We start from the raw sequence: 26,724 nt of genomic DNA on the forward strand, positions 1-26,724 counted from the left end.
TTTCAAGCCAGCACCATAGGCTCTATGTCTTTCTCAATGAGATATTAGTAAATAAATTACATAACTTTGTCAAAGTTAAAGTGCTGGGATTAAAGGGTGTGTGTGCCACCACCGCCCAGATCAATTATTTTTTAAACTGAGGTTGTCATAGATATTGGAGGGCTCTTATAATTTAAAAATAGCTAATCCAGGCACGGCAATGCACACCTTTAATCCCAGCCAGCACTCAAGAGGCGAAGGCAAATTTAAGGCTGGCCTGGACTATACAGCTAGTTCTAAAACAGCCCGGACTATGTGGAAAGCCTCTCAAAAAAAAACACACACACACAAAAACAAAAACAGCCGGGCGATGGTGGCGTATGCCTTTAATCCCAGCACTTGGGAGGCAGAGGCAGGCGGATCTCTGTGAGTTCGAGACCAGCCTGGTCTACAAAGGGAGTTCCAGGACAGGCTCCAAAGCCACAGAGAAACCCTGTCTCGAAAAAAAAAATAGCTGTTTATCTGGTATTCTGGTATTCTAACTTTACTAGTAGTCTGTGTTTTATTTGCTAAAACTGGCAATTTTATACAAGGAACACAAAGACGTTGGTTATTCTGTCTATTGCAGCATCCCCAGAACTAGAACAGGCTTGAAATGTCACTCTCAATAAACATTTATTGATAGATGCATGAACGGATGAATGAATTATTCAGCTGGGCCATTAAAACTGCAAGCCTAGACAGCCTAAGAGGGGTGGAGCCTCTGAAGAACTTTTCAGCTGACAGAGCGTCGGGAGTCAGTCCCCGTCCCTGCCCCTCGGCAGGCAAAACTCCGCCTCGCCTCGGCTGAAGGAGCTGCGGACTCCCGCGGTCCCGGGTCCAGGGGGCGGGATCTATCCGACCTGACACCAGACCCAACCCAGGCCAGAGCCGCGGCCCCTTTAACTCTCCACCTCCCCAGCACCGCTCTCGCCCTCCGGATTGACGTCACCAGGAGCGCCCAATGGGGGTGCGGTTTACTGGGAGGCTGTGCCCGGGGCCGCTGCCAAAGGGGAAGTGCGCTGGGGCTGGAGCGATGGCCCGGGTCTGCAGCCTGCGGCCGCCGCCGCCGCCACCGCCTGCGCGTCCAGAGCAGCCGCGGCCGGAGCAGGGGCCGGAGGTGCGGCTGGGCTGGCCGCGGCGTGTGTGAGTTGCGGAAGTCGCCGGCGGGGGAACACCTCACCCTCAGAGCACTCCAGGCTGGCCGAGCGGTGGTCTCCCCTCAACATCGCGCCCCTCAAGGCCCGGCAGCAGGGCTGGAGTTTACCCAGGCTCCGGCTCCTCTTTCGCCGGTCTTTCAAACTCAGGACAGAAGTCACAGAAAGGTGATCATCCCTAATCCCAGCCGGCTTCCTGGCCTGGGAGTTTTTTAGGCGCCCAGGCAGTGTCAGTGTCCTCCTGTCGCCACCTCTCCAGCCACGGATTAGCGGGTACCCACTGCCTGCTCTGCAAAGTCTTCTGTCCTCCCATTCGAGAACAAGTTTATTTTCTCTCTGCCTTGGAAATCTTGTCCCAGAGAGCCAGAGTACCTTAGTTTTGTGTATCTTTTCTCAGCTTCTGGAGTACTCCTAGAAATACTGGCTGCCTACAGGGCTAAGAGTCTTGTTCTTGACTCAGCGGGTTGTTTTGTTTTATTTTCCTTTTGTCAGGAATTTATCCGTTTGACCACCAGTTCCTTGGCCATCTCTATGTAACTCCCCCCCCCCAATTCATCTGTGTCCAGTTTCTTCTGGGCTCCATTCACCAGCCCCCAGTAGATCTGGTCAGTCCCACCTCTGGGTGGGAGTGATCAGGGGGCTCTGGCCCAAGATTTCCAACCCTGGAAGGCAGTTCCAAGGCAGCGAGAGAGTTGGGCGTCGGGTACGAACCTGGCAGCTCAGGAGTGGGCGCTCCACTCACCCCGCACAAAAAGATGAAAAAACGCAAAGAGCTCAATGCGCTGATCGGCCTGGCTGGCGACAGTCGGAGAAAGAAGCCCAAGAAAGGCCCAAGCAGCCACCGCCTGCTTCGCACTGAACCCCCTGACTCAGAGTCAGAGACCAGCTCGGAGGAAGAAGAGGAGTTCGGAGCGATTGGAAATCGCTCGCGTTTTGTCAAGTGAGTGGAAGGGTGGTTGGTGAAGGCTGAGATGGGCAAAAAGTCTCCTACACTAAGCTTTGCAAATGGATGAGGAGAGGAGCGTCCTTGGGAAAGCGGTAAGGGAGAAAAGGTGTTGGAGAAGGCAAGTTCAAATCTAATGTCTCGCAAGATCTCCAAATCCAGGGTGGAAGTGTGAACTTGGGGAATGGGCCCTGTAGCCCAAGAAGGAGTAAAAGGTTACTAATGGACAGGGAAGAGAGGCCCTGGAGGTGAAGCACTTTTAAAAAGTAGGTCAAGGGATCTTAAGACCAATAATTATTTCGTATTTTCTTAATGAGTTTGATATTTATTGGTGATGGGAGAATATGGTGAGGGGCATACTGTAGACAGTGTGAACCTTACAAGTATGGAGGATGAGGGTACCAGAAAAACAAAAGGCAGTGTTTCCCCAAACCAACCACTAAACAAATGAGCTTTGAGGATTTGGGACTTGTGAGCCAGCTAAAGGAAACCCCAGTGTTTGGGCTCCTGTCAGAGACCAGACTGAAAGAAAAGGGGGTTCTGTTGGGATATGGAAACAAATGTTAGGAAGAGGGCCTGGGTGCCAAAAGGTTCTGGTCTTTTAGTGTGTTCAAATCTCTGTCTTTTTTCATAATCGCTGTGTCTTTTTGTTAAGACTTTGATTTCCTTACCTTTGTCAGAGAGTAGTTAAGGACCTTTGGGTTTGTGTTGTGTTGTGAAGGTCATCTGATACCCTGCGGGGTTAGTTTAGGCCTGAAGGCTAGGAGAAGTTTGGTGTGAAATCTAGCATGTTTCTATTTCTGTCTTCCTAAGGCAACAGGCTAAAGAATATCAGGTATCCACTTAACCCAACAGGTCTTGTTTCCTTCCTTCCATTTGCTGTAAAATTTGGTCAAAAGTTGATGAAGTTTTAATAAATGAAACAAGGTGTCCTGGAGTAAATGCGCACGTGTTTGAGAAAGAGATAGGCAAATTACAGTGCAAGGATAGAATTACATAGACACTCATTTTTACCCTTCTTTCCATCCTCTCTTTTTGTTTTGTTTTGTTTTCTCAAGGCAGGGTTTCTCTGTGTAATACGTGTAACAACCCTACAGTTCTGGCTGTCCTAGAACTAGCTCCGTGGACCAGGCTGGCCTTGAACTCAGAGATCCACCTTCCTCTGCCTCCCAAGTGCTGGGATTAAAAGCATGCACCACCACCACCCAGCATCTTTCTTTTCCTTAGTACTAAGGACTGAGCTAGATTCTCATGTGCAGTAGAAAAGTACATTCTCTACCACCAAGCAAACTCCCCCCACAGTTTTACAAAGCAGGATTTTACTAACTTGCTCAAGCTCTCATAGAACTTGCAATCCTTCTACCTCAACCTTCCAGGCCTTTTCAGACTTTCCAAACTGAGTTCAATACCAAAGACCTCCCTCCAGAATTGACAGCCGTGATCCAGAGCCCGCAGATACTTCCCATGAGCCATGGGAACTCCTTGTTCCCTGTGTGGTTTGAAACCTTTGTACCCAATAAGACTTTCCATAGGTCATATTATTCAGTCATTTTCAACCTCCTGCTATTAGATATGAATGTATTATCCTGTGTCCCCTGGTAAATCTCCTGGTTACTTGTTAGAGAAGATAGTCGCACAGCAACACATACTGTCGCCAGTAAAGCTGGTCTCACAACGGCGTTCTCGCTCACGCTGAATGTATTCTGGTGACAGGGGAGACTACTTACGATGCTGCAAGATCTGCTATCCCCTCTGTGCTTTTGTCATCCTCGCGGCCTGTGTTGTGGCCTGTGTCGGCTTGGTGTGGATGCAGGTGGCTCTCAAGGAGGATCTGGATGCCCTCAAGGAAAAATTTAGAACAAGTAAGTGGCCAAGTGGTTTTCAAGTTTTAGCAAAAATTGGTCCATGCTGAATGAGGAATTTGCCCATTTTGGGAGGCAATCACCCATTTTCTTCTATAGACTTCCTGAACTGTCAGCTCAACTGTAGTAACACTTATTTTGTTTTTCAATCTGTGAACAAATTCCATGCTATGTGCCATCCAGAGTCTGAAATTACGACATTGTAGTCAACTCCGTGCAAAGAGGAAGAAGACCTGTAGACCAGGAGCCCAGAGCCTTGTTTAGACCCCACCTATAGCCTGAGCTTCCATTATGGTGCGGCTGATGAAACACTGAGCTGTTTCCTTCTACCTCACAGGACCTGTTGACTGAAATGTGGAAGCATCTGTCAGATGACTTCCTCTTTCGAAACACTGTAAGGACATGGGACTGGACAGCAGTCACTGTGAGAGCCACCATTTGTGGACTGTCTGCTTGTGCCAAGTCACAAGTGAACCATCCCCCTAAACAGTCCTCTGATGTGGGCATTGTTTTTGCGTTCTATCTATCTATCTATCTATCATCTATCTATCTATCTATCTATCTCCATACACATGCTGGTAAAGATGAGTATTACTGTTTGTGTTCTAAAAGGAAAAAAGAAAAAAATAGAAGCTAGGTAGGTAAGATGGCTCCACAGGTGTAGGCACTTGCTACTGAACCTAATCACCTGAGTTCAGTCTCAGGGATCAAGTGTGCTGGAAGGAGAGCACTGACTCTTGCAAGTTGTCCTCTGACTTCCGCAGACACACTGTGGCATGTACTCATCCTCCCACCCACATACACACACTAAGTGAATGAATGAATGAATGAATATGCGATAAAAAGTTAAAAACAAAAAAAAGAACTGGGCATGGTGGTGTACACCTTTAATCCCAGAGCACTTGGGAGGCAGAGGCAGGCAGATCACTGTGAATTCAAGGCCAGCCTAGTCTACTAAAGAAGCCAGGATAGCCAAGGCTACACAGAAAAACCCTGTCTTGGAAAACAAAACAAACAAAAAAAAAAAAAACAAGCTTAGAACAATTAAGTAGCTTGTTTAGCAATTTAGTGTTTACCAGGTCCTCTTGCCCTTTATGCCCAAATCCATATGTATAGCCTGCTTACTACATTATTCTTCCGGGGCCTATGAAAGCTTTACGAATGTCTACAAGGGCCCACAAATCCCTTCTGTACAGCTTGGATCAGTAGTCTATGAAAAGTTCAGTAGATGTTGGAAAAGCTGATTATTTGTGTGTGTGTGTGTGTGTGTGGTATTCAAGCACAAAGCAAAAACGAATAGTTAGCCAGTAGACTTCTTCCCATAGGATGCTTGTTTATGACATCTGTTGCAAAGGGAAAAAACTCAGATACCATGCATGTCACCATTTTAAAGTTTTAGGAAACTCTTTTGATCCTTTGAAGTGCATTACACATTCACAAAAAAGTATAGTAATCTTAACGGTCCTTACCTTGAGTACAACACAACTCATCAATGAGACATGTATTTGTCTCATGAATGAGGTTTTTGGTTAAGAGACTTTTCAAGTTAGAAAACGTCCTATGTTCTAATGATGAAGTCCAGTTTTATATATACAAACTGCTTTTTCTGTGTTTGCGGAGTGGTTTCAACCAGGTTTAACTTAACAAATTTTCTCCTTTTAACAACAGTCTGATTTTTGGTTCTAGATTTCAAGAGTTGATTTTCTAAGCTAAGGAACGAGTTTCAGCTTAATCACAGACCTCAATAGCAATAGGCACACCAGGAAACTGACCACAAGCTCCTCAAAGAACTCTGGCTCCAGAACCGGAATTTGAGCCCTTACTTTGCCTCCTAAGCCTGGGAAAGCCATATTAAGCCTAGAAATCACATCCTCCTGCTTTCCTTCACTCGGCTTCTCTTGACTGACAGCCATTTGAGCTTTGAACTTGACCTAGGGACAGTTACTCCTCGGAGTGTTGTTGGTGTCTCTCATGATGATGCTTTTTTAAATGTTTTAATATCCACTGTGATTTCCTTCTGAATTTCTGGTTTAGGGATGCGATTGACTAAGCCCACAATCCTTTGCCAGAATCATCCTGACCTATATATGTACTTTGAATCATTCTGTAGAGTTTCTCAGTGTGTTTTATTGTTTTTGCAATATCGCAGATATTTTTAAGCCTGTATTTTCTTTGTATGTAAATAATAATCATAACTTGGAAACCGTGTTGAACTGTTCGTGACACTGACACACCTTTCTGCCCCATCAGTTCTCAATGATTAGTTGACCTAGGCTTGTGCCACACCTTGCTTTGATCACACAGTGATTATGTGTTTACATTTCATACATTGCTCAGCTCTGCCCTCTGGAGATTCCTTTCTGCAGCTATTCTGTATTTACAGGAAACCAAGGTAACTTATACCTTAGCTGGGCTTGCCATGGATCTCTTTGTTTGTAAAATGTGAGACATAGAGTAGACCTGATAGTCACTTAAATATTTGCCAAGCATTTGTTAGTGCTAGCCCCTAAAAGTAGTGCTTTCAGGTGATGTGACTCCATATGCCTGGACTGTTGGGGGTCAGCTTCCTATCATTGAGGAAGATTTTCCTGGATCCCAAACTGCATATAGTAGCCAGCCGAGTAAAGCAGTAAAACTGGAATTGTCAATCCAGTTGTTTTGTTGGCTTTGATTTGCCACAGTGGAAATGCCAGTAGTCAGTGAGATTGTTTAGTGGGTAAGGGTGCTTACCACCAAGCCTGATGACCTGAGTTCATTCTCTGGTGGTGGAAGGAGAGAACTACTCTCGTGAGGTACACTCTTACCTCCACATGCATGCTATGACGCAAGAACACCACCACCACAAGCACACACAAGAACGAGAAGGGAAGATAAACAAGGACTTCCAGAAGTAGGGAAGACTGGGGTCTGGCATAGTCGTGCCATAAGCTGGACTGCTATGGGCTGATTCCTCGCTAGGTGTGTATGTGTGCTTGTGTTTTATTTCTTTTGTTTTTGTATTTTGGTTTTGGTTTTGGTTTTTCAAGACAGGTTTTTCTCTGTATAACAGCCCACACTGTCCTGGAGCTCACTCTGTAGACCAGGCTGCCTTGAACTCCAGAGATGCACCTGCCTCTGCCTTCTGAGTGCCTGGATTAAAGGTCTGCGCCACCACTGCCCAACTGCTCACTAGTTTGTTTGCTTGTTTGTTTGTTTGTTTTAAAGAAGGTACAGTTATTTTAACTAGATAGACTAATTCTACTACATTGAATAATTATATTTTTAAAAGTATGCTTCTACTTTAAACACATCTCAGTAAGTTCTTTTTCTTCTTAATTCAACAAAACAGTGGAGCTCACTGACTCAGATAAGACCAACTGTTTGCTTAACTTTACTGCCTTTTGAGAAATCAGAGCCCCTTGTTTTTTATCCAAGGAAGCTGCAAAGAGCAGGAATGTTGAGAAAGTACCTGAACAGAAAGCAAAGCAGATGGCTTGCTTACCTTCTCTTTGCTGTCAAGGAATAGCTTGATCCTGGAGTCCTTGAAACACTTTTTTTCTTTGAGCCATGCATTTTTAATGTGTGAATATTTTACCTGCATGGTCTGCATACCACACATGCAGTGCCATAGAGGCCAGAAGACTGTCAGATCCCCCAGAGCCAGAGTTACAGGCTGTTGTGAGCTTGCTTGTAACTGAACAGAATGCAGGTCTTCTGGAAGAGCAGCCAGTGCTTTTAACCACTAAACTATCTCCCCAGCCCCTGGCCTTGAAACTTAATTCAGTATTCCTTTTTCCAGAAAGAGTTATTTCAAAAGACTTCCACAGTTATCCAAAGCAAAATTCTATCTCCAGTGCTTCCTCTTTGTCAGTGATGAAACATTAGAGAAAAGGAAAAGAACTTGGAAGAGAAGGAAAGTACCTGTATGTCAGGCATCCTCTTTTTTGATCGTGCAGGGAATGTAGTGACTCGATCTTTTGTACAACATGTTAGATGCTTTTGTGTGACTACAGGCACAAAGATGTGCCCCCAACATCTTGAGCATACCAGAAGAGGATTGGTCCTGTGAGCGCGTGGTTTGACTGCTTCTCGTTACTCACCGTAAAATTACAACACTGTAAATTAAATTAAATCACTGTCTATCTGAGCCTATATTTTCTTACCTGTGACACACAGATGTATTTCTGCCACCAGAGCACTTTGGTCATTACTCTGTGATCGTATCTGTCAACATTTATAGTAATCCTCCCTTCACCTCTAGACTGAGAACTTTAAAGTCTTTTGTATTAGATAGTGTCGAGTACAGAGCTGGCACACAGTAAAGGCTCAGTAACATGTCATTTGATGATAATTAACAAAAATTTATTGCAAATTATAAGGGTATTGTATGAATACAAAACATTACTATTGACATTGTCTATGTTGTGTTTGAAGAGTATATGTAGAAATTTCCATTTCCTAATCATAAAAAAATGAAAAAATAAGAACTAGGTGAATTCTTTTGAGATTCCACATATTAAATTTTAAATGAGTTGCTTTCCATGGTGAAAGAACATGAATAAGTAATCACGAGTTGTTTGTTTGCCATGCTTCCATTTACGTAACAGAAGTGCCTAACTTGGCCTGTCTCTCCTAAAAAGCCCACATCAGATAATGATTATGAGCCCCTCTTGGCTCATAGACTCCTCAGGATCCAAGACTCGGTCTTGGCAGCTTTATGTGTTCATTAGCTGATAGTTGTAACTCGGATTATTTATGTCTTTGCCTTACTTCTTCCACCTCTAAATTCTATTTATTGCATAGAGACTTTAGGAAAGAGAGACTCTCCCTCCTGAGCATGGAAGGCATTTGTGGGATGGGCTCTTCTTTACAACCCAGCGGAAACCGGATAAGCAATTCAGTGACACAGAGCTGCATTAGTTAGAATGAGCAATGAAACATTCTTACCGCCCAAGATGGATATGTTCTGCAAACGTGTAAATCAAATGCCGCACTAAAAGCACTTAGGGAAGTCTGTTATTTAGAATGCAGTCCTTTGGCAGCTACTTCTAAAAAATAAATGAAAATACCTAATTTCATTATTCTGAGTTGTTCCACAGGGGGCTTGCTTAAAGGGAAGGGATGTGACCACTGTCCTCAGTTTCCGTGGGGTTGTGTTGCTGTTAAGTATGCTTGCTGTCTTGGTGTTTTACTTTGTGAGTTTTCTTTGTTGGACTGAACAGGGGGGTAGAGAACTGAGAAATGTGGTTGGGAGGCCAGCAAAGACCAGGCTAATTTAGGTAACAGGTGCTTCCTGAGTGCCTAAGATGATATTCTGAATGCACATACAGAACAGACTTCACAAGGCATGGAGCTCTCGTTTTAATGAATGATTTTATATTGGCCCTGTATCCAGTGTTTGGTTTTAAAATATATATATTGTAACTAATCAAGAAGTCTGTGACCTGAAGAAAAATGATATAGGTTTTATTCTGGAGGAACAGCCATTATCAATATTTTATTTTCCATTAAGAGGAAAAATGCTTTTTAAAGAAAGACGAGAACGCACTTTTGCCTCTGCCTCAGGCTTCGAATCCCTTAACCACACAGGAGTTGCTGTTTCACAAGCCCTAATGTCCCCCTCCGCGTCATCTAACGTGTTTGTCTTCCTTTCTTCTGGAGCTTTTGGGTTCGTTTATGAAAACACTGCTATTTATGAAAAAAATAAAAACCTTAGCTCTCATATCGGTATCTGAATACCACCTGACAGTCGCCAGCTGAAAGTAGAAGAAAATAAACATTTAGAGATGTAGTTTCTAATGACCTTGAGCATCCACGGGTAGGAGTTGTAAGTCGTAAATGACTAATCTGGAAACTGGTCAGACTTAACATTCATTTATCACCTACTGTATGCCTGTCCAGTTGTGTTAATGCTTTCCAGCCATTCTCACGTCCTTCTAACACTCTTGGAAAGGGGATCTTATACACTACTCCAGATAATTAAGCTTAAAAGAAATTGAGTATTTTACTCAAAATAATAATAAGTTGTAGAGTTGAAATCATCTAACCCTTTCTGCTCATGGTTTTTGTTATAGTTTTTGGACACCTGTCTTCGTTGTCCTTGTTGTTTTGTGGTCCAGGAGATAGAACCCAGTGCCTCGCACATGCCAAACAAGAGTTCTGTCATTGAGCCAAGTAACATAACTTAAGGTTTAGTATTACAAGTGTTAAAAATACACATTTATGCCAGGCGGTGGTGGCACACGCCTTTAATCCCTGCACTCAGGAGGCAGAGGCAGGCGGATCTCTATGAGCTCGCGGCCAGCCTGGTCTACAGAGCAAGTTCCAGGACAGGCGCCAAAGCTACAGAGAAACCTTGTCTCAAAAAACCAAATAAATAAATAAAATTAAACACACACACACACACACACATGTATGTAAATAACAGCATATCTCTGGCCTCCCTTTTCTTTTTCCATTGTAGTTAGGTAACTGAGTTAAGTCATTATCATCTCAGAATTTGCATTTTGTGATCTCACTAATGTCTCTTCTTCCCGCCCTCTGATCCTTTTCTCTCTGTCATCTTGGGACCAGAGGGAATGTGATATTTATTTAAAATTGTTCTTATTTTTCTTTCAGTGGAATCTAATCAGAAAAGCTCATTCCAGGAAATCCCCAAACTTAATGAGGAACTTCTCAGCAAACAAAAACAACTTGAGAAGATTGAATCTGGGGAGCTGGGCTTGAGCAGAGTCTGGATCAACATCACAGAAATGAACAAACAGGTAGCAAAAGTGTGACTTTATTCCTGTGTAAGCTGTTATTGGCATTTAGTATATATTTATAAATTCAGGTTTTGTCTTCTTAAATTCAAGTTTGCCTGCTGTAAGCAGAACATGTTAAAATAGTAATTATTTACCAAAATTTAAAATGCATTTACCAAGTATTTAAATGTTAATTCTTCTTACACATGCACGGAGTTCTACAGAGGTAGAGCATTACCGAGGGAGTTATAAGTACTTGAGCCAGTTTCTTCTACAGAGTAGCGTAGGTATCAAATAAGAAGTACCATCTAATTACCAGGGAAAGGGGATCACGTACTGTTAGTAGATGCATTTTGTTTCAGAGAGCTTACACACTTAGAGGTTTAGCACTGGCTTGTAACGTTGTAGGCGGGAAGTCAGATCTACAACAGCTCACAGTCAGCTAGACTAGCTTAGAAACAGCCATAGAGTCGGGTAAATGCTTTGGCCAGACAAGCAAGTCTAGACAAACTTTCCTCAAAGTTGTGCATAGCTCGGTAGGCACTGTTCCAAAAGAAGGATTCTACCAGAGGATCATTGTTTAGTCTAAGGATGCTGACCACGATTCTCACAGTTAGAGTTACTCCGCTGGGATCTTAGCCCCATTCTCAGGTCTGGGTTTTGGGTTGACTTGTCTGTTGCTGTTTTAATTTGGCTTATTGTTATTGTTTTTAGTTTAGTTGGGAAAAAATATGGTCACTGAGAAGAAAACTCAAGTACCAAATGAGTGATATACATGCAACATACCTAAAATTAGGTTTGTCATCTTTGTTGGGATTGAGAGAACATTCTTTTGAGGATGGAGTCCACAGAGTACTAGAATGAGCCAGTAGGAAGCCCTGTTAGAATAAAAGGACCTGTAAATATTTATCAAGTTACATCTTTCAGCCACATTTTGGGAGAAGGATAGTTAGTGTTGAAGACTGAAACTCTGTCTAGGAAAGTGGCTTCTGCCTGGAACCCACAGTAAGAATGTCTACCTTGCCCAGTAAACATGCATGACAAGATGCTGGGGTTTGAATGTGTCTTCCAGTTCACGTGTCAAGTGTATATGGAAGTTTAGCCTTTCGTGAGTAATTAGCAGTTACCACAGAATGGTCCTAGAAGAAAAAGAGAAGCCCGTGCTATCACACGTGTTTGTTCTTATCGCATGCACGTGAAGCTCTCCACTGTGCTGTGGTGAAGCAAAAACACCCTCATCAGATGCAGTCATGTGTTCTTCATTGAGCTACACAAGCCCATTTGTAAGTCGCCCACTCTGTGGTATTTAACAGTGGCCACAGGAAGTAGACTAAAGCACCATTAGTAGCTAAAATGAAATGTTCTGAAAGCAGTGGCTCACCTGGAAAATGTTCAGTGCCTTATGGCATTGTACTTGCTGCTCATTCCTATTTGGGGGTTTTATTTTGGTTTTGGTTTTGAGACAGAGTTTCATTGTGTACACCGTGCTGGCCTGAGTGCTAAGATTATATGAGCCACTACCTCTGCCTCTATTTTATCTTATTTTTAATCACACAGGAAATAATCGATGGGTGGTAACAACTGCTATTTACTAGTTATCATTTATTCTCAGCAGTTAAGAAAAGCAGATATTCGTTCCTTTCATACACAAAGACTAGAGTCAGCTGTGGCCCTGCACTCACACAGCACCTTCGCAGTATGGGCAGAGATGACGTCAGGTGAGAGAAGCACTGAGGCTCTGAGAGAATGAACATTTCTCCTGGGCACTCTGTGGGTTCCACGTGAGATTGCTTTGCATGACGAGACCAACATCAGCTGTCTATTTCCCATCCCCTCCACACACACTGGCGTTCTAGGACTGCTCAGGGAGAAAACCCATGCTTGGCTGGTGTAAGAAGCGTTAGGGCTTTGTGTGTGGAACTGGGGAAGGTCAGACTGAAATGCTTTGCAGATGGGTAGCCCCAAGCTTTGCAAGATGCTGGGTTGATTTATAAAAGCAACCTAGTGCAGAGGAGTCCTCTGCTAGCCTAGACCCAGAGGATGGATGCGGGTGGAGCAGAGCTGAAGGTTGTTTAGCCCAGCAGACTGAGGGCTTTTCTAAAGTCACCGCTGCCCGTCCTGTGCTCTAGTCAAATCAGCAGCATTTGTCCTGCGGCAAAGTAGGAATAAAAGTAAAAGTAATAGTCAGTCGTGTTTCTATAGCTAATGGTAATTGTCAATTCAGGTGCTTCTAGTGGCATTTTTAAACAATTGAAAGTTACTTAAACAACAAGAAAATCTATTCTTTCGCTTAACAAGAACTATTCCTAACACCAAGTAAGTTGAGGTTAATTTGGGCTGGGGAAAGAAGGCCATCTGGTTGGGAAAGTTAAAATCCAACTTTACCTTGAAAGTTTTTAAGCTAGTACGTGAAACTTCATTTATACTTCTGTTTGATTCATGAAGCCTCTGATATCATGCCCACTCCTCCTGGCAGTATAAGGGCCTCCCATACTGTGGAGAACAAATGTTCACAGAGCTGCTTTTATGGAGTCGGACCTTTGGCTCCGTCTTAGTCTTCTCAGACTGCTCTAGCGAAATGCTTTAGACTAGGTAACTTATAAACAATAGGAACAATAGGAGGTCCAAGAGTCCAGGATCAGGATGTCAGCAGATTTGGTCTCTGGTGAAGGCTCATTATCTGCTTCATGCAGAAGGGCAAAGAAGCATCACTGGGTTCTTCGTGAGGGTAGAGCCCTCCCCTATTGTACCTGGAGGGCCCCACCTCTTACTGCCCCCACCTTGGAGATTTTAAACATGAAACTATTAAGAGAGCAACAACATTCAGACTATAATAGGTTTAGAATCAAAAAAGATACAATTCCTTACCCCAGTGATCGTACAGACAATTAGAAGATAGGAAAGTAAACAGTTTGACACGAAGCATATGCTTCAAATGCTGAGGGCATACTTACATGAATGTCCAACCCAGACTGGGATCAGCTTTCCCAGAAACACTAGGCTAAGCCCTGAAGGGAACAGTGGACCAGGTGGAGAAAGAGGCAGCTCCACTCAGTAGGACAGAACAGCTGATCTTTATCATTTTATCTACATGTTAAAATCTATTTGTAACCTCAAAATCTCTAAGTATGAGGCTTTTTTGGTCATCCACTGATGTATGCACAGCAGCAACAACTTTGAGCCACCCCCAGACACTGACAGCCGGAGGGGAGCAAGGCAGCGCCCTGCCTTATTGTTCTGTTCTCGTGCTGTAAGCAGGTTGGGTTCTGTGGTATATTTCTTGTCACTTTTCACATTTTTGTGGCCTTTGTTGTTGATTTCACCGTTAGGTAGGCTTCTTTTAGGCATCGCTTTCAGTGCTGTTAGCTGTGTGTTCAGTGTTAATAAGTCAGCAGTATCATTAAGATGTTTAAACAGGAACACGTGTTAAACAAGGTTATGTATTATATTGATAAGTTACTAAAAACGTGACCGAGGAGCTCACAGGAACCAAGCCCCCACACCTAGAAACAGTGGCTTAGCATTCACTAACTCAGCATTGGCTGTAGCTTTTCAGAAGATAAGTACCCACTAACAAGAATGGGCTGCATTTATAAAAGGATAGATAAGTGAAAAGACTGCGTATGGAGGAAATTTTAGTCCTTCCTTATAGCCCTAGTTGGGCACAGAAAGAAGCCAGAGATAACGTAAATCAACAAGCACTGTCGAGGACCTTAGGTGCCCTTCTTAGCTCCTGCTGCTCTCTTTTAAGCACTTGTGTGCTGGTCGACTGCATATGCATCTAATTGCATTAGGAATTGTACTCTGTGAGGTAACTCAGACCCAGAAAGACAATTATCACATGTACTCACTCATAAGTGGTTTTTAAACAAAGCAAAGAAAAGCAGTCCACAAATCACAATCCCAGAGAACTTAGACAACAATGAGGACCCTAAGAGAGACATACATAGATCTAATCTACATGGGAAGTAGAAAAAGACAAGATATCCTGAGTAAATTTGGAGCATGGGGACCTTGAGAGAGGGTTGAAAGGGAGGGGAGAGGCAGGGAGGGGAACAGAGAAAAACGTAGAGCTCAATAAAATAAAAAAAAAAAAAAGAAATTGTACTCTGTAGTCAGCCTCAGGCATAGTGATGAAAATTTGGGTGCTGATGGTAATAACTGTTATACATTAAATGTTTTCTTTGTGCAGGCCACTCTGTTGGCTGTACTGCATGTATGAGCTCCTTTCTCTATGTCCTAAGTCACATGATGTAAAAAGTGTTAACCCCAGTTTGCAAATAAGAAAATTGAAACTTGCTGGATGCTCGTGATTCATGCCTTTGATCCCAGAACTCGGGAAGCAGAGGTAGGCACATCTCTGAGTTTGAGGTCAGCCTGGTCTACAGAGTGAGTTCCAGGACAGCCAGGGCTGTTTCACAGAGAGACCCTGTCTCAGGGTGGAGGTTAGTGGAAAGAAAACAAAAATTGAGATTCAAAAGAGGTAAAAGAGCTTACCCAAGGTCACAGCTGTGTAGCAGTCTAGCACTGAAATACTTAACTCTTGGAAATGTGTTTTCCTCCCATTTTTATGGGAATTAGTAGGGCCAGGGGCACATCTTCAATTGCAGCGATTTGGAGACAGAGGCAAGAGGATCTCTTGAGTTTAAGGCCAACCTAGACTACACAGTGAATTCTAGGACAGAACTCACTGTAGGGAGTTCTTACTCATAATCATTTTATCATTTGTAATCTGTTTTCTCAACTTTTTTCTCTCTATTTAAAGAACATTAAGTTTAACCCTAAAGAAAAAATAGCATTTCTGCTTTTGGAGCATAAAATTTATGTTAAGCAAATAGTCTACGATGGCTATTTTTATTTTTGCTGATTTAAAAAATCATATAATATGCATAGAAGTCATAACTCATTTTTTGGTTAGAATGTGATTTTTTTTTCCTGTAACTCAGTTTTTAGGTCTTCAGATTGTAAAATGTGATGTTTGTTCTGTAATGCTTGAATCCAATCTCACAGTCTCTAATGTATCTGTTTGAGGTCAGAGACAATGGGAGAGTACCCCTTGTCTCTCCAGTCCCATTGTACATGTACGTTTACTGTAGTTTCCCACACAGTTTGTCTCTGCTGTAGAGGGGGGTTCTGGGGTGTATAACTGAGCCGGTGATCCAGTTCTTTAAATGAGAAAAACACTGTTTATGTGACTAGCAACTGCAGAGTTGGCAGTAAGCTCTCCAGAGCACACTCCCTCAGGGATGCAGCGGGCGCTCCAGAGCCTAGACCTACAGTGTTTGTGACGCAGAGAGACGACGACCTAACCTAGTCCTCCTGGGTTGGCTTTCATTAGTTCTCTAGTGTTAAGTGAAATGGCAGCTTCCAGCAGCCACACTGCCTTCTCTGAGACCATTATGTTCCTAGGATACTTGTGACTAGCTCTGCCGTAGCTTCAAGATGTTGGACAGAATAGTTTCTGCCCAGATCACCTAGAGCGCAGTGTGTTATCCCTTTGGGATCTGGCCAGTTGTCAGTGAAAGGAGTTTCTTCACTAGTGTCTGAAAGATATTACATAATAGGGCATGTAGAATAATTGTAAAACATACCTAGGAGAGTAGTCCCTTCCCTTCACATTTATACATAGTTGTCTCGTGTCGGTAGTAGTGTCTGCACCTCATATGTACTTGTAAAATGATCATAGCTTTGAATATGAATCAGCTTATGGGTTATATATCAAGTCTGCATGTGAATAAGGAGAGATGCGGCATGTGCTGTACTACGGCATTCTTTGTTCATGAATATATCTACACATCCGCTGGTTCAAATAAAGACTTGTGCACAAGTAATCTTCAGAATGGGTTTCTATAAATGAAGGCACTGAACAAAATATGTAAACATTTCAGGTTTTGAGGGCTATTCCTTCAGAACAATCCCTTTCCGGTTCACATTCCCATGTACGATGCACGAGAATGCCTGTTTGCTTGTGTTCTCTGACGACTCAGTATTGTCCATAGCTTCTTAAAGGAATGGCAAAAACACAACAAAAAAATCCTTCCTGATGCAATTGCCACTCTATGAGGTTTATAGCTTTCTAAAAGTATTTCTCATGTGGGCTGAGGTGTCTCACCTTTTTGTTTTGGAATGGATAGAGTTAGCACATTAGTGAGTGATCCGTGTGTTTGAGAACTCTTAGGGAGGATGACATGGGTAAGCACTCAATTTCCCTCCTAAAGAAATGCCGCTGGCTTGATCATTTGTGTCAGGTAGCTGTACCGAGCGCTAGTCACATGTCATTTAACTCTTGTGACCTATATTGATCATCTGTTGCTGGGTTACATTTAATCCTCAAACTTAGTGGCCTAACACAGTAACCCTTCATTATCTCAGTCTCTGTGTGTCAGGAATTGTGAAGCAGCTTAGCAGAATGTTCTGGCTGAATCCCTAGGGTTGCAGCTAAGGTGTCAGCACAAAGCAAATGCCAAGAACTTGTTGAAGGAATGAAAAGGAATCTGGCCCTGCTGTGACATCCTCTGGTGCCACCACTGCTTGGCCTGTCACAAGAACCCAGAAAGTTGGGTGTTTATGAAGCTACTCTTTGTTACAATTATTGGTAGACCTTTATTCTCATCCTAAAATTTAGAATAAGAAAGCAGTCTGGCACCAAGACTCTTTGAAGAGTGTTTTGAGTCACACTGCAGGACTTACTAGAATGTGAACTCAGAGCCTGAAATTGCATGTTTCACAGGTTCCCCCAGACCCCATTCAGATAGGAGTCCAGATACTTAAATCCTACCAGTAGAAAGGAAGCCACATTTTATTTTGATTCAATTCCTGTTTTAATACATTCATTGCATCTTTCAGTGAGTCAGTGGGTATTTATTGAGCTCCTTCAGGGTGCAAAGTAATGCTTTGGTTGAGCTATTGAGTTTGAAATATTAATCACATTATTAAACCAAAACCAAGTCCCTGAGTAGTTGAAAGTGCTATTCAAGTTGTCAGGATACAGTTCCTGTGGACTATATTTTGTGATGATGGGCTTTTACTTTATAATATATGTTCCCACTCGGACAGGAACAAAAGTTCAGTTAAATAGGTGTTCTCTTTTACCAAAGTGAAGTTTTGAAGTGGTCCTTGATCATCAGTTTTTTCCTGTTCAACTCTTGAAGGATTGTATGGTAATCACCGCCTCTTTTGAGTTATTTAAGAGTTTGGGCCCTGTAGCTGCTAGGACCAAGGTAAAGAATGGCACATGGCTCTGCCTCCTGCTTCCTGATTTTCAGCTCTTCCCAAAGCACCATAGTTCCTCTGCTCCCGAGAGCTGACAGGGACCTTGACATTGTGAGCATAGAGCTTGTGAAGGAAGCGCATACTCTACAAATTCTGTTTTCTTTGTTTATTAATCCTTTTCAGATTTCTCTGTTGAGTTCTGCGGTAAACCACCTGAAAGCCAATGTCAAGTCGGCTGCAGACTTACTTAGCCTGCCTAGCACTGTAGAGGGACTTCAGAAGGTAAGTGCTATGTTTGGACACTACCTAATGCTGGAATTAGGAGTTCACTTTGAAAACCTGGCATTTGACATCAGCTGCTCCAAAAGAGCAGTGTGAAGTATGCCATTGTGTCCTGTGGGGCTCAAATCAGCTTTGCTAGTTGGGACTTTAATTTTCAACAGGTTACTTTATGGTTTCTACAGTTTATCACCCTTTGTCTGTGTGTGTTCTCGAGTTGCTCTGCTGGGACCACCATGTTAGCAGGTAGCAGTTTGCTTTTCAGTTTGTCGTTACACTGTCTTCAGGAGCCCCGACCAGTCACGGATGAGAGTTGCTCTAAACACCAACTTTTCCGTGATTGGGAAGGAGTTGAGTTGTTTGTTTTGTTTTGCTGTTTAAAGATGATCTAGGATGAACTGCAGAAGTTAGAAATTAAGGAGCAGTTATGTGACAAAGGGCACTTTTAAACACTGGTGGGGATAATTTGAGAAAAAAAATACTTTGGAAACAGTTTGGTATTATTTTCTAAAGGTGTTTGTAGACATCCTAAACAGTCACTTGTATGTACACCATAGACCTCAGTGCCTGTGCACATAGCAGTTGATAATCTCTGTTTGTTTATGAGCCCTGGTGTGCAGTTAACAGCAGACAAGTGGGATCCAGAGGATGAGACTCAGGAATGCCTGGAGCTGAGTGCGAAGAGTGGAGAGAGGTTGGAAGGGAGAACATGGTTTCCAATTGAACACAAGAGCGTCCCGCCATAACAAAAAATGAAAGAAGGGTTTTAGAAATAAGAGCCCTTGAGCTGTGGACTCTTTTAAATCTAGGGTCCTTGGCTTTTTAAAAAGTAGCCTGTGATGTTTGATTCAATCATATGCCAGACTCGGTCCATAAATACCTAGATTGTTACACAAAGTGAAAAATTGCTAAACCACAAACAGAAATAAGACTTGATGTTTTGCAGCCGCAGCACTGTGTGCTCAGTCCCTATAATTTGCTACTCATTAGTATGGCCATCTGTTCTCAACATTTAAATTAAAAAGATTGAGGCAACTTTAATGAAGCAGATTCTTGCCATCGTTCCCAAGGACCGAGAAGGAAAAAGCAGGCCTCTGTAGTCTTACAGAAGCAACTTGGCAGACTTACATCAGAAAAGGAAACTGGCTTGTTCTTGCTCTTGATAATTCAATAAACACTTGTGGAGCTTTCTCCAGTGTGTACCAGGCACTTTGCAGTTGGTAGGAATACTAGTTTCAGAGTTTCATTCTAGGATTTACGTGATCTGTCAGCTGCTTTCCTAAAAAACAACCCCCGAACAAGAGCTCACTATCTTCCTGTGTCCTGACAGGCCCAGCCAGCCAGTGAGGATTCTCTAACAGTAGGTGTCTTTGAGTGTCTGGCAGCTTTTTGCAACAACAGTGTTTATGTAGCATAGTAACTTAGAGACTACCCCAAACGTTATCTCTTTGCAAATCCTGCTGGGTTCTGCTTTTATTTTAAACTATATTTCAGTTTCGAAATTATAGTTTATCTCCAAAACCTAGCTAGCAAAAAACGAAACAACAAAACAATAACAACAAAAACCTAGCTAGCTTTCATTTATGCTATGTGATTTTTTTAAATATTGAAAATGTTACCAACTCCTGTTTCCTTGAATTCTTGTTTCAGTGTAATTTTAAAATGTTACTTTGGGCCCGGCGGTGTTGGCACACTCCTTTAATCCCAGCACTCGGGAGGCAGAGGCAGGCGGATCTCTGTGAGTTCGAGACCAGCCTGGTCTCCAAGAGCTAGTTCCAGGACAGGCTCCAAAACCACAGAGAAACCCTGTCTCAAAAAACAAAAACAAAAAAAATTGTTACCTTGGAGGCTGGGGATGCAGCTCTGTTGGGTGAGTGCTTGCCTAGCATGCACAAAGCCCTAGATTTGATCCTCAGCACCTCATAAAACCAGTTGTGGTGATACAGGCCTATAATCCCAGCATGTGGAAGGTAGAGGCAGGAAGATCGTCCTTCAAAGTCATCCTTTGCTATATGGCAAGCATGGGCTATATGAGACCACCTCAAAACAATACAATAACTTTGGTTAAAAGTACTGTTGTCACATTGTAAATCGTCAGTATGTCTTAATAAAAGGATAAAACCCACCAAATAACCAAATAATAACATTCTTTTGGATTTTTTTAAAAAGTAACTCATGGCAACTGAAGAGATAGATCATCGGTTAAGAGCACATACCGCTCTTGCCAAGGCCCAGAGTTTGGTTCCTGTACCTCTAGCTCCAGAGGATGCAATAACATCTTTTGACCTCCATGGGCACTTGCGTTCACATGCACATACCCACACATATACTCATACAAATGTGCATAATTTCTTAATTTATTTTAAAGATGACTTCTGAACCATGCCCTCTGCATACTTGGGTTCTTTAGGACTAATATGAGCAAAATAAGTGTTTGGTCAAAAGCATCACCCCAGCTTCCTAACACCCCTTTATACAGAGCCTGGAATATTATAGTTGGAAACCTTATCCCAGCCCCTGGCACCCATCTTTGGAATACTGGGCAAGAACTCCATTTCAAGCCCCTCCCCTGAGAGTTGCCTTTAGTCCAAACTCCACCTCCAAGAAAGCCTGCCAAAGGGTGACTCCTCCCCAGGGAAGGTCAAGACCACTCCCGCAGGCTACTTAAACTGCCCCCCAGAGATGAACACGTGGTCTCCGGGTTTTGTGTGGTCTGCCCTTCTCTCTCTTCCTCTGCCATGCTTTCCTGGTGCCACCCGGGAGCGCTGCATTAAACATGGGCATCTTTTATTTGGTCTGATTGGAATTATTTGCGTCGACAGAGAGGCTCGTCTTAAGAAATATTCTTAACACTAAGTAGTTGCCTAACTACAGTCATTGCTGACAGAATTCTACTGCCAGGTAGGTTTCCTAGAGCCAAAAAAATCATACCACCCAATTTTGCTCAAAAGTCGTCGCTTAATGCTTGTGACTGTTGACAGTCAACAACCTTGACTGGTTATCTGCTTGCCTGCAGGGTGTTTATCATACATAGTTTAGGGGTAGGCATATTGTCTGTGAGTCCCAGATTATTCTTTTAGTGTTCCTTTTCCAGTATTTGACTGTTATAAATACTTTTTTAGGAAAATGTATTTTATTTAGGGAAGACTGTGGATTTTCTTAATTGAGAAAATGGCTTGATTTTTATATATGGGAAACTATTCATAGAAAGAACAAATGTGTCTGTCTTTGCTAATTGTTTCAGTATAAATTACATGGAATTCATAGTTTGACTATAGTTGGAAGAATTAAAATACTGATTTATATTTAATTAGTGCTTTAGTGTAAACTAAAATCATAGCATACCACTACACTGCCATTAGAATGAAAAATTTTTTAAATTAACATCACCTGTATTTGTGGATGTATGGAGCAGTGGGAACCCTTTTAAACCACTAATGAGACTGTAAAATGACACAACCATTTTAAAAGATAGTTTGTAAGTTAAGACAGATCTGCACAGCTGTGGATCTGTGTATTGTGACAACGAGAAAGTATAAAAGGAGATGAGGGCACAAGTCTGCATGTAGACTTCCACATGAATGTTTATCACAGCTTTATTTGTAATAGTTGAATCCTGAAAATAGCTAAACATCCATTAATTGGTTAATAAACAAGTTGATAAAAACCATACAATGGCATGTAACATGCTGAGCAGCTTAGACATAAATGAATCTCAGTTGCACTTAGTAAAAGAAGACAAACTAAAAAAAAGCTTTTTAAAGTATGTATTTATTTATGTAAAGTTCTAGAAAATACAAACTGATATATAATAACAGAAAGTGAATATAAATGGTTGTCTTGGGAAGTTACATAGAGGCATGAAGAAATTGAGGTTGGGTAATGTCTATTGCTTCTATTATGGAAATAGTTTCACAGATTTATTATGCATTTTGAATATGTGAATGTATTGCATGTCTGTTATACTTACTAGTAAAGCTCTTAAAAGGGAAAACTGATATTCCTACATTTCTTTTTCTATTCAGAGCGTAGCTTCCATTGGCAATACTTTAAACAGTGTCCATCTGGCTGTGGAGGCGATACAGAAAACTGTGGATGAACACAAGAAAACCTTGGAATCACTGCAGAGCAGTATGGTAAGATCTGTTAACATGAGAGAAAGGCACCATGCACCTGCTCACCGTTTCCTGTGTCAGAGTCATGATCCCAATGAACTAAGCAGATCCTATTCTGCCTGCTTTAAAAAAACAAAAACAAAACAAAACAAAAACTCTCCAACAAGCAATGTGTACTCATTGGTCTGCCATCTGTACGTCAAACCGTGAAGGTAAATAGGATTGAAAACTAGGTCTTTGGTAAATATGGTAACTGAGGACCTCTGTGACCCATGGTAATAAAGACATAACTCACCATTTCCTTTATCTTGCACGTGCTCTCAAGTAATGACCCATTTCGTAAAATACTTTTTCCTAATTGTATACCTTCTGCTTCCTAGAACCATGGATGTTACATCTTTTTCTTTTTAATTTTACCTTCAATTTGTATGAAAGCAAGGTTAATAAATACCTAGGAGTTCAGATTTTAAGGAACACTGTTTTGCCAATTACATCATTGTAATTGGATCAGCATCTTTTAACTTCCCATGACTGCCAATAGTGATCTTCCTACTAGCACACTGTACTAAACCATAGTTGTGGGCTGCAAAAGAATCAGCTTTATAGTTTTTCCCCAGTAAAGGGTGAAAATATATCTAAGCATGTTATACTTAAGTGTCTGCAAAGAGAGACGAGAGCAGCGGGGAGGAGAGGGACAAGTCAACCTCTGACACAGACATCAGCGTGTGTTAAAGGAAAGCAGTCGTGTGCACATTCACTGGCTGTGCTACAGGTAATGGGGAGAGGAGAGAGGAGTTTCAAAAGAATTCATCCCAGTAGGAAACTGAGAGGCATAATAGGAGGAGCTCAGGTTCCTGGAGTAATCTGGGTGCTGCTATCCAGCCTCTGCTTCAGGCTGAACACTCTCAAAAGTCCATGATAGCCATGACTCCTTTCATATGGCTCATAATATAAGCTTTGGGGAACTACTGTAGATTAATCCATGGCTACATCCTAGGGAGGCAAGACTGTTCGGGGACCATCTAAGATGGTTAAGTAACCTAGTAGTTAATTGTTGTCTATGTACTAACTTTCATATGTATTAACATTTCTTAAAGGAGACCAATGGAAGCAACCAAATCATGCCATCATCTTCAGCTACATCAGAACTTGACAATAAAACCCACAGTGAAAGTTCAAAACAGGTACTTTTGCTTGGGTGGGCTATAGAGGCAGTCTGAGGAATGTGGGCTTAGCATACAGTGCCTCATACATCACCCTCCTGTCTGAGAACTGAGCAGAAAAGACATATGCAAATAGCAATCTAGGCAAAATCCAAAATGATGGCTGGTTTGAGCCATAGAAAACTCTGGTAAGAATGTTGAGAAACATATCCTTGAAACTGGTGTTTTCTGAAGTCTAAAGAGAAAAGGCTGGAGAGGAAGAGGCAGGGATACTGGGTTCAGAATCACATTAAAGAAAATAAAGGAAAGCTTCTCTAAGAAGAATTTCTGTCCTGAGTTTAATGTCCTTCAAAACCTATAGTCATCATTCCTTTTTAAGTAGCAATCAGTACTAGACGATGTCAATAAAAATAATTGAATCTTGTACTAAATAATGCACTACTTGCTGTGCTTTTGTTACATGAGCCAATTCAGTAATTGGTATTGTTCCTAAGGTAGTTTTGTTCTGACCAATTAAGTTAATGGGACTTCAGTTAATAACCCAATATGCTCTCCTGCCAGCAAGTGAGGTAAACATCAGGAAATTAATTCCCAAACTCACCGCTTTGAGGGATTGGACTGGGAGTTTGCAGTCACTTCTCTTCTTCCCCTTCCTGCCTAGCTGAGGCCAAGCAGTGCAAGAGAGGGCATAACTGTTGATAGAAGAAAGAGCAAAGCAGTTTCAGGCAGTTCCGCAGCCAGGAAAAGTTCCTTACTCCTTGATGCAAATAACGGTTGCTGCATTGCTCCTGTCCTGCTTGTCTAGCTGCAGTATTTGGGATCCCAAATTTGTTTATTTCCACCCTAGGATATCCTGTACCTTCAAAACTCCTTAGAAGAGATCAACAGTACTGTAGTGGGATACCAGAGACAGAGTGACCTTAAATTCGAGGGGATGAACGAGACACTCAGTAGCCTGACACAGAGACTCAGCCTGGTAGAAAGTGATGTGGTTGCACTGAGCAAGGCAGAAAAAAGAGCAAACCTGACCTCCAGCATGGTAAGCCTTTTCAGATCTGCTTGGCATGCTCTGTGTTGGTGTGCATTGTCTGTACATAGATGATATCCCCCCTCCTTGTGTGAGCAGTGTCTGGCATACTTAAGAGGCTATACATTTGTTTTGTGCTTATGTCTGCTTAAATCCGTATAATAGCTCTCTGAAGTGCACAGGACATGTGTGTCTGAAAGGGGTGAGATCGAGGGCCAGTGTAATCATTCAACTTACTACAACTTGTTGGCAGGAATGAAGTCTTTTACAATGTTGCCAATGGCCCATCAGGTAGGGAAACTTGATGTTTTTCCAAAGGAAGTCTTTTTCCTTCCTTCCCTTTCCTTTCTTTTCTCTTCTCTTCAGGTGTTAGAAGTAGTAAAAGTGGTAGATATAACAATCTTGTGCCATTTTTTTTAACCTTGAACTTGGCTTTCAGATTCATCCTGCTCCTGTCTGCATATTAGAGGAAGCCTTTTGCATATAATATTAGGAAAATCATTTAAAACAGATGAATTTGCTTCTATAAACAAACCCTAATGAAACCAATTGGGTCACACAGGAAAAACATGAGAGGAAAGGGGAATTAGATGGGAGGAGGAGATTAGCAGGCGTGGGAGGAACACAGAAGGGCTAATGGGGGAGTGGATGGAGGTGATGCTGATAAATATATTATGTATATGGGTAAAAATAGAATGAAACCCATCATGATGTAGAACTAATATTTGCTAATTAAAACATTTTTTAAGAGGTGAAGTCAGGCCAGGTGGTGGTGGTGCCCACTTGCTGGCTCTGAGGGTCACTGCTTTTCATACTCATGAAAAGAGTGTGTTTGTTTTTCATCTGTATGTGATTCATGTGGATCGTTTCGTTAACAGTGATAGGTCTCACTTTTAAAAGTACAATAGAGCAAAGACATGATACTTTTTTTTGATGGAAACCAAATCCAGGAAACTATAGTGTAAATTCAAGTAACCGCCAAAGCTGGAAGCTAACCCACATGTAAAGTCGAGCCCTGGCACAGGGTAAGGAATGCTTGAGCTGGCTCTGCCACAGCGAGCTTTGGCAAGCTGCCCGAGTATGGCTTTGAAAGGTGGGGTAGGGAGACCTGTCCCCCTCCGCCTGGCCAGCCTGCTTTACAAGAGTGTGTAATTTACTACAAAGCTGTGAAGATTAAAGGAGTCCTAGTTCTTAAAGCCCTTTTGAACTCAGCTAAGCTAAGTAGGAGCTGAGAACTTTGAATGATTTGATGAATAATGTGCCTTGCAGGGTTTTCAAGGCTTACTGTGAAAACTTACCACCCCAACCCCCTTCTTATTTTTAATCCAGCAAAGATAGTTGGTAACAGTAGCCATCTGTCCTGCTATTTCTTCCAATAGCAACAGACCAAGCCTGGATCTGGGCAGAAGTTCTGTTGCCTTTATACTTCAGTTTTAAAGTTTGTGACTAAAATGTTTGGAAGCCTCTATTTCCGCTCTGTCTTCTTGTGCCCGTCTTCATTCTCTTCTGTTCTCCTACTCCTTTGCCGTCTACGTTTAAAGTGGTTCCGATCCTTTCAATAAACTTGACCAATTTGTTTAAGAAGTGTTAAGTGTCAGGGTTGGAGAGATGGCTCAGTTGATAAAGTGCCTGCCATACAAGCATGAAGGCCTGAGTTCAGACCCCCAGCACCCACATAAAAGCTGGCACAGTGGCATGAATCTGAAACCCATTAGTTCTGGGGGGAACAGAGACAGACAGATTCCTGGAGCTCATTGGCCAGCTACCCTACTCAAAATGGCAAGCTCTAGGTTCAGTGACTGATGATTATCAGCCTCTGCCTATGCACACACACGTGTGCATGCACATACTCATATGAACACATATATACACCATACAAACACACAAAAGTATTTTATGTCATTCAAGTTTTAATGTTTCTCCTTAACCTTTTCTTCTCTTTTCGTTACCCTCTAAGATGAGTAATAGGGCTGCCACTCTGAAAAGGGAGTCTTTTGTGAGCAACAGAATTGAGTCTGTAAAGGCCCAGAGTATAACAGTAAACAGGAAGCTCCCATAAAGTAAAACAAATGCATCAGAATCTGTAAGCTGTTCCCTCTAAGAGGAGCGTTTCTCCTGTGATAAATTCCAGGGCAGAGCGGTTAGTACATTGGGATATTAGTGAGTGAATGAATAGGACATCAGGCACCTACCTTGTGCTCAGCACTTTACTGGGAGCTGGGATGG

General features: G+C 42.3%; 1 protein-coding gene across 1 annotated transcript in view; it reads left to right on the top strand.

Moving 5' to 3' along the window:
* The first annotated feature begins 1,062 nt into the window (after positions 1 to 1,062).
* The window catches only part of Efcab14 (EF-hand calcium binding domain 14), a 44,729-nt gene continuing 19,067 nt past the window's right edge, over positions 1,063 to 26,724 (top strand). The window contains exons 1-7 of the mRNA XM_075944812.1: positions 1,063 to 2,115; positions 3,832 to 3,980; positions 10,578 to 10,723; positions 18,098 to 18,196; positions 22,219 to 22,329; positions 23,406 to 23,492; positions 24,319 to 24,510. Coding sequence (XP_075800927.1) covers positions 1,931 to 2,115; positions 3,832 to 3,980; positions 10,578 to 10,723; positions 18,098 to 18,196; positions 22,219 to 22,329; positions 23,406 to 23,492; positions 24,319 to 24,510 — 969 coding nt within the window. The 5' untranslated portion in view covers positions 1,063 to 1,930. The remainder of the gene's footprint in view (positions 2,116 to 3,831; positions 3,981 to 10,577; positions 10,724 to 18,097; positions 18,197 to 22,218; positions 22,330 to 23,405; positions 23,493 to 24,318; positions 24,511 to 26,724) is intronic.

The sequence above is a fragment of the Microtus pennsylvanicus genome, chromosome 13 (genome assembly GCF_037038515.1).
Source record: "Microtus pennsylvanicus isolate mMicPen1 chromosome 13, mMicPen1.hap1, whole genome shotgun sequence".
Lineage (NCBI taxonomy): Eukaryota > Metazoa > Chordata > Mammalia > Rodentia > Cricetidae > Microtus > Microtus pennsylvanicus.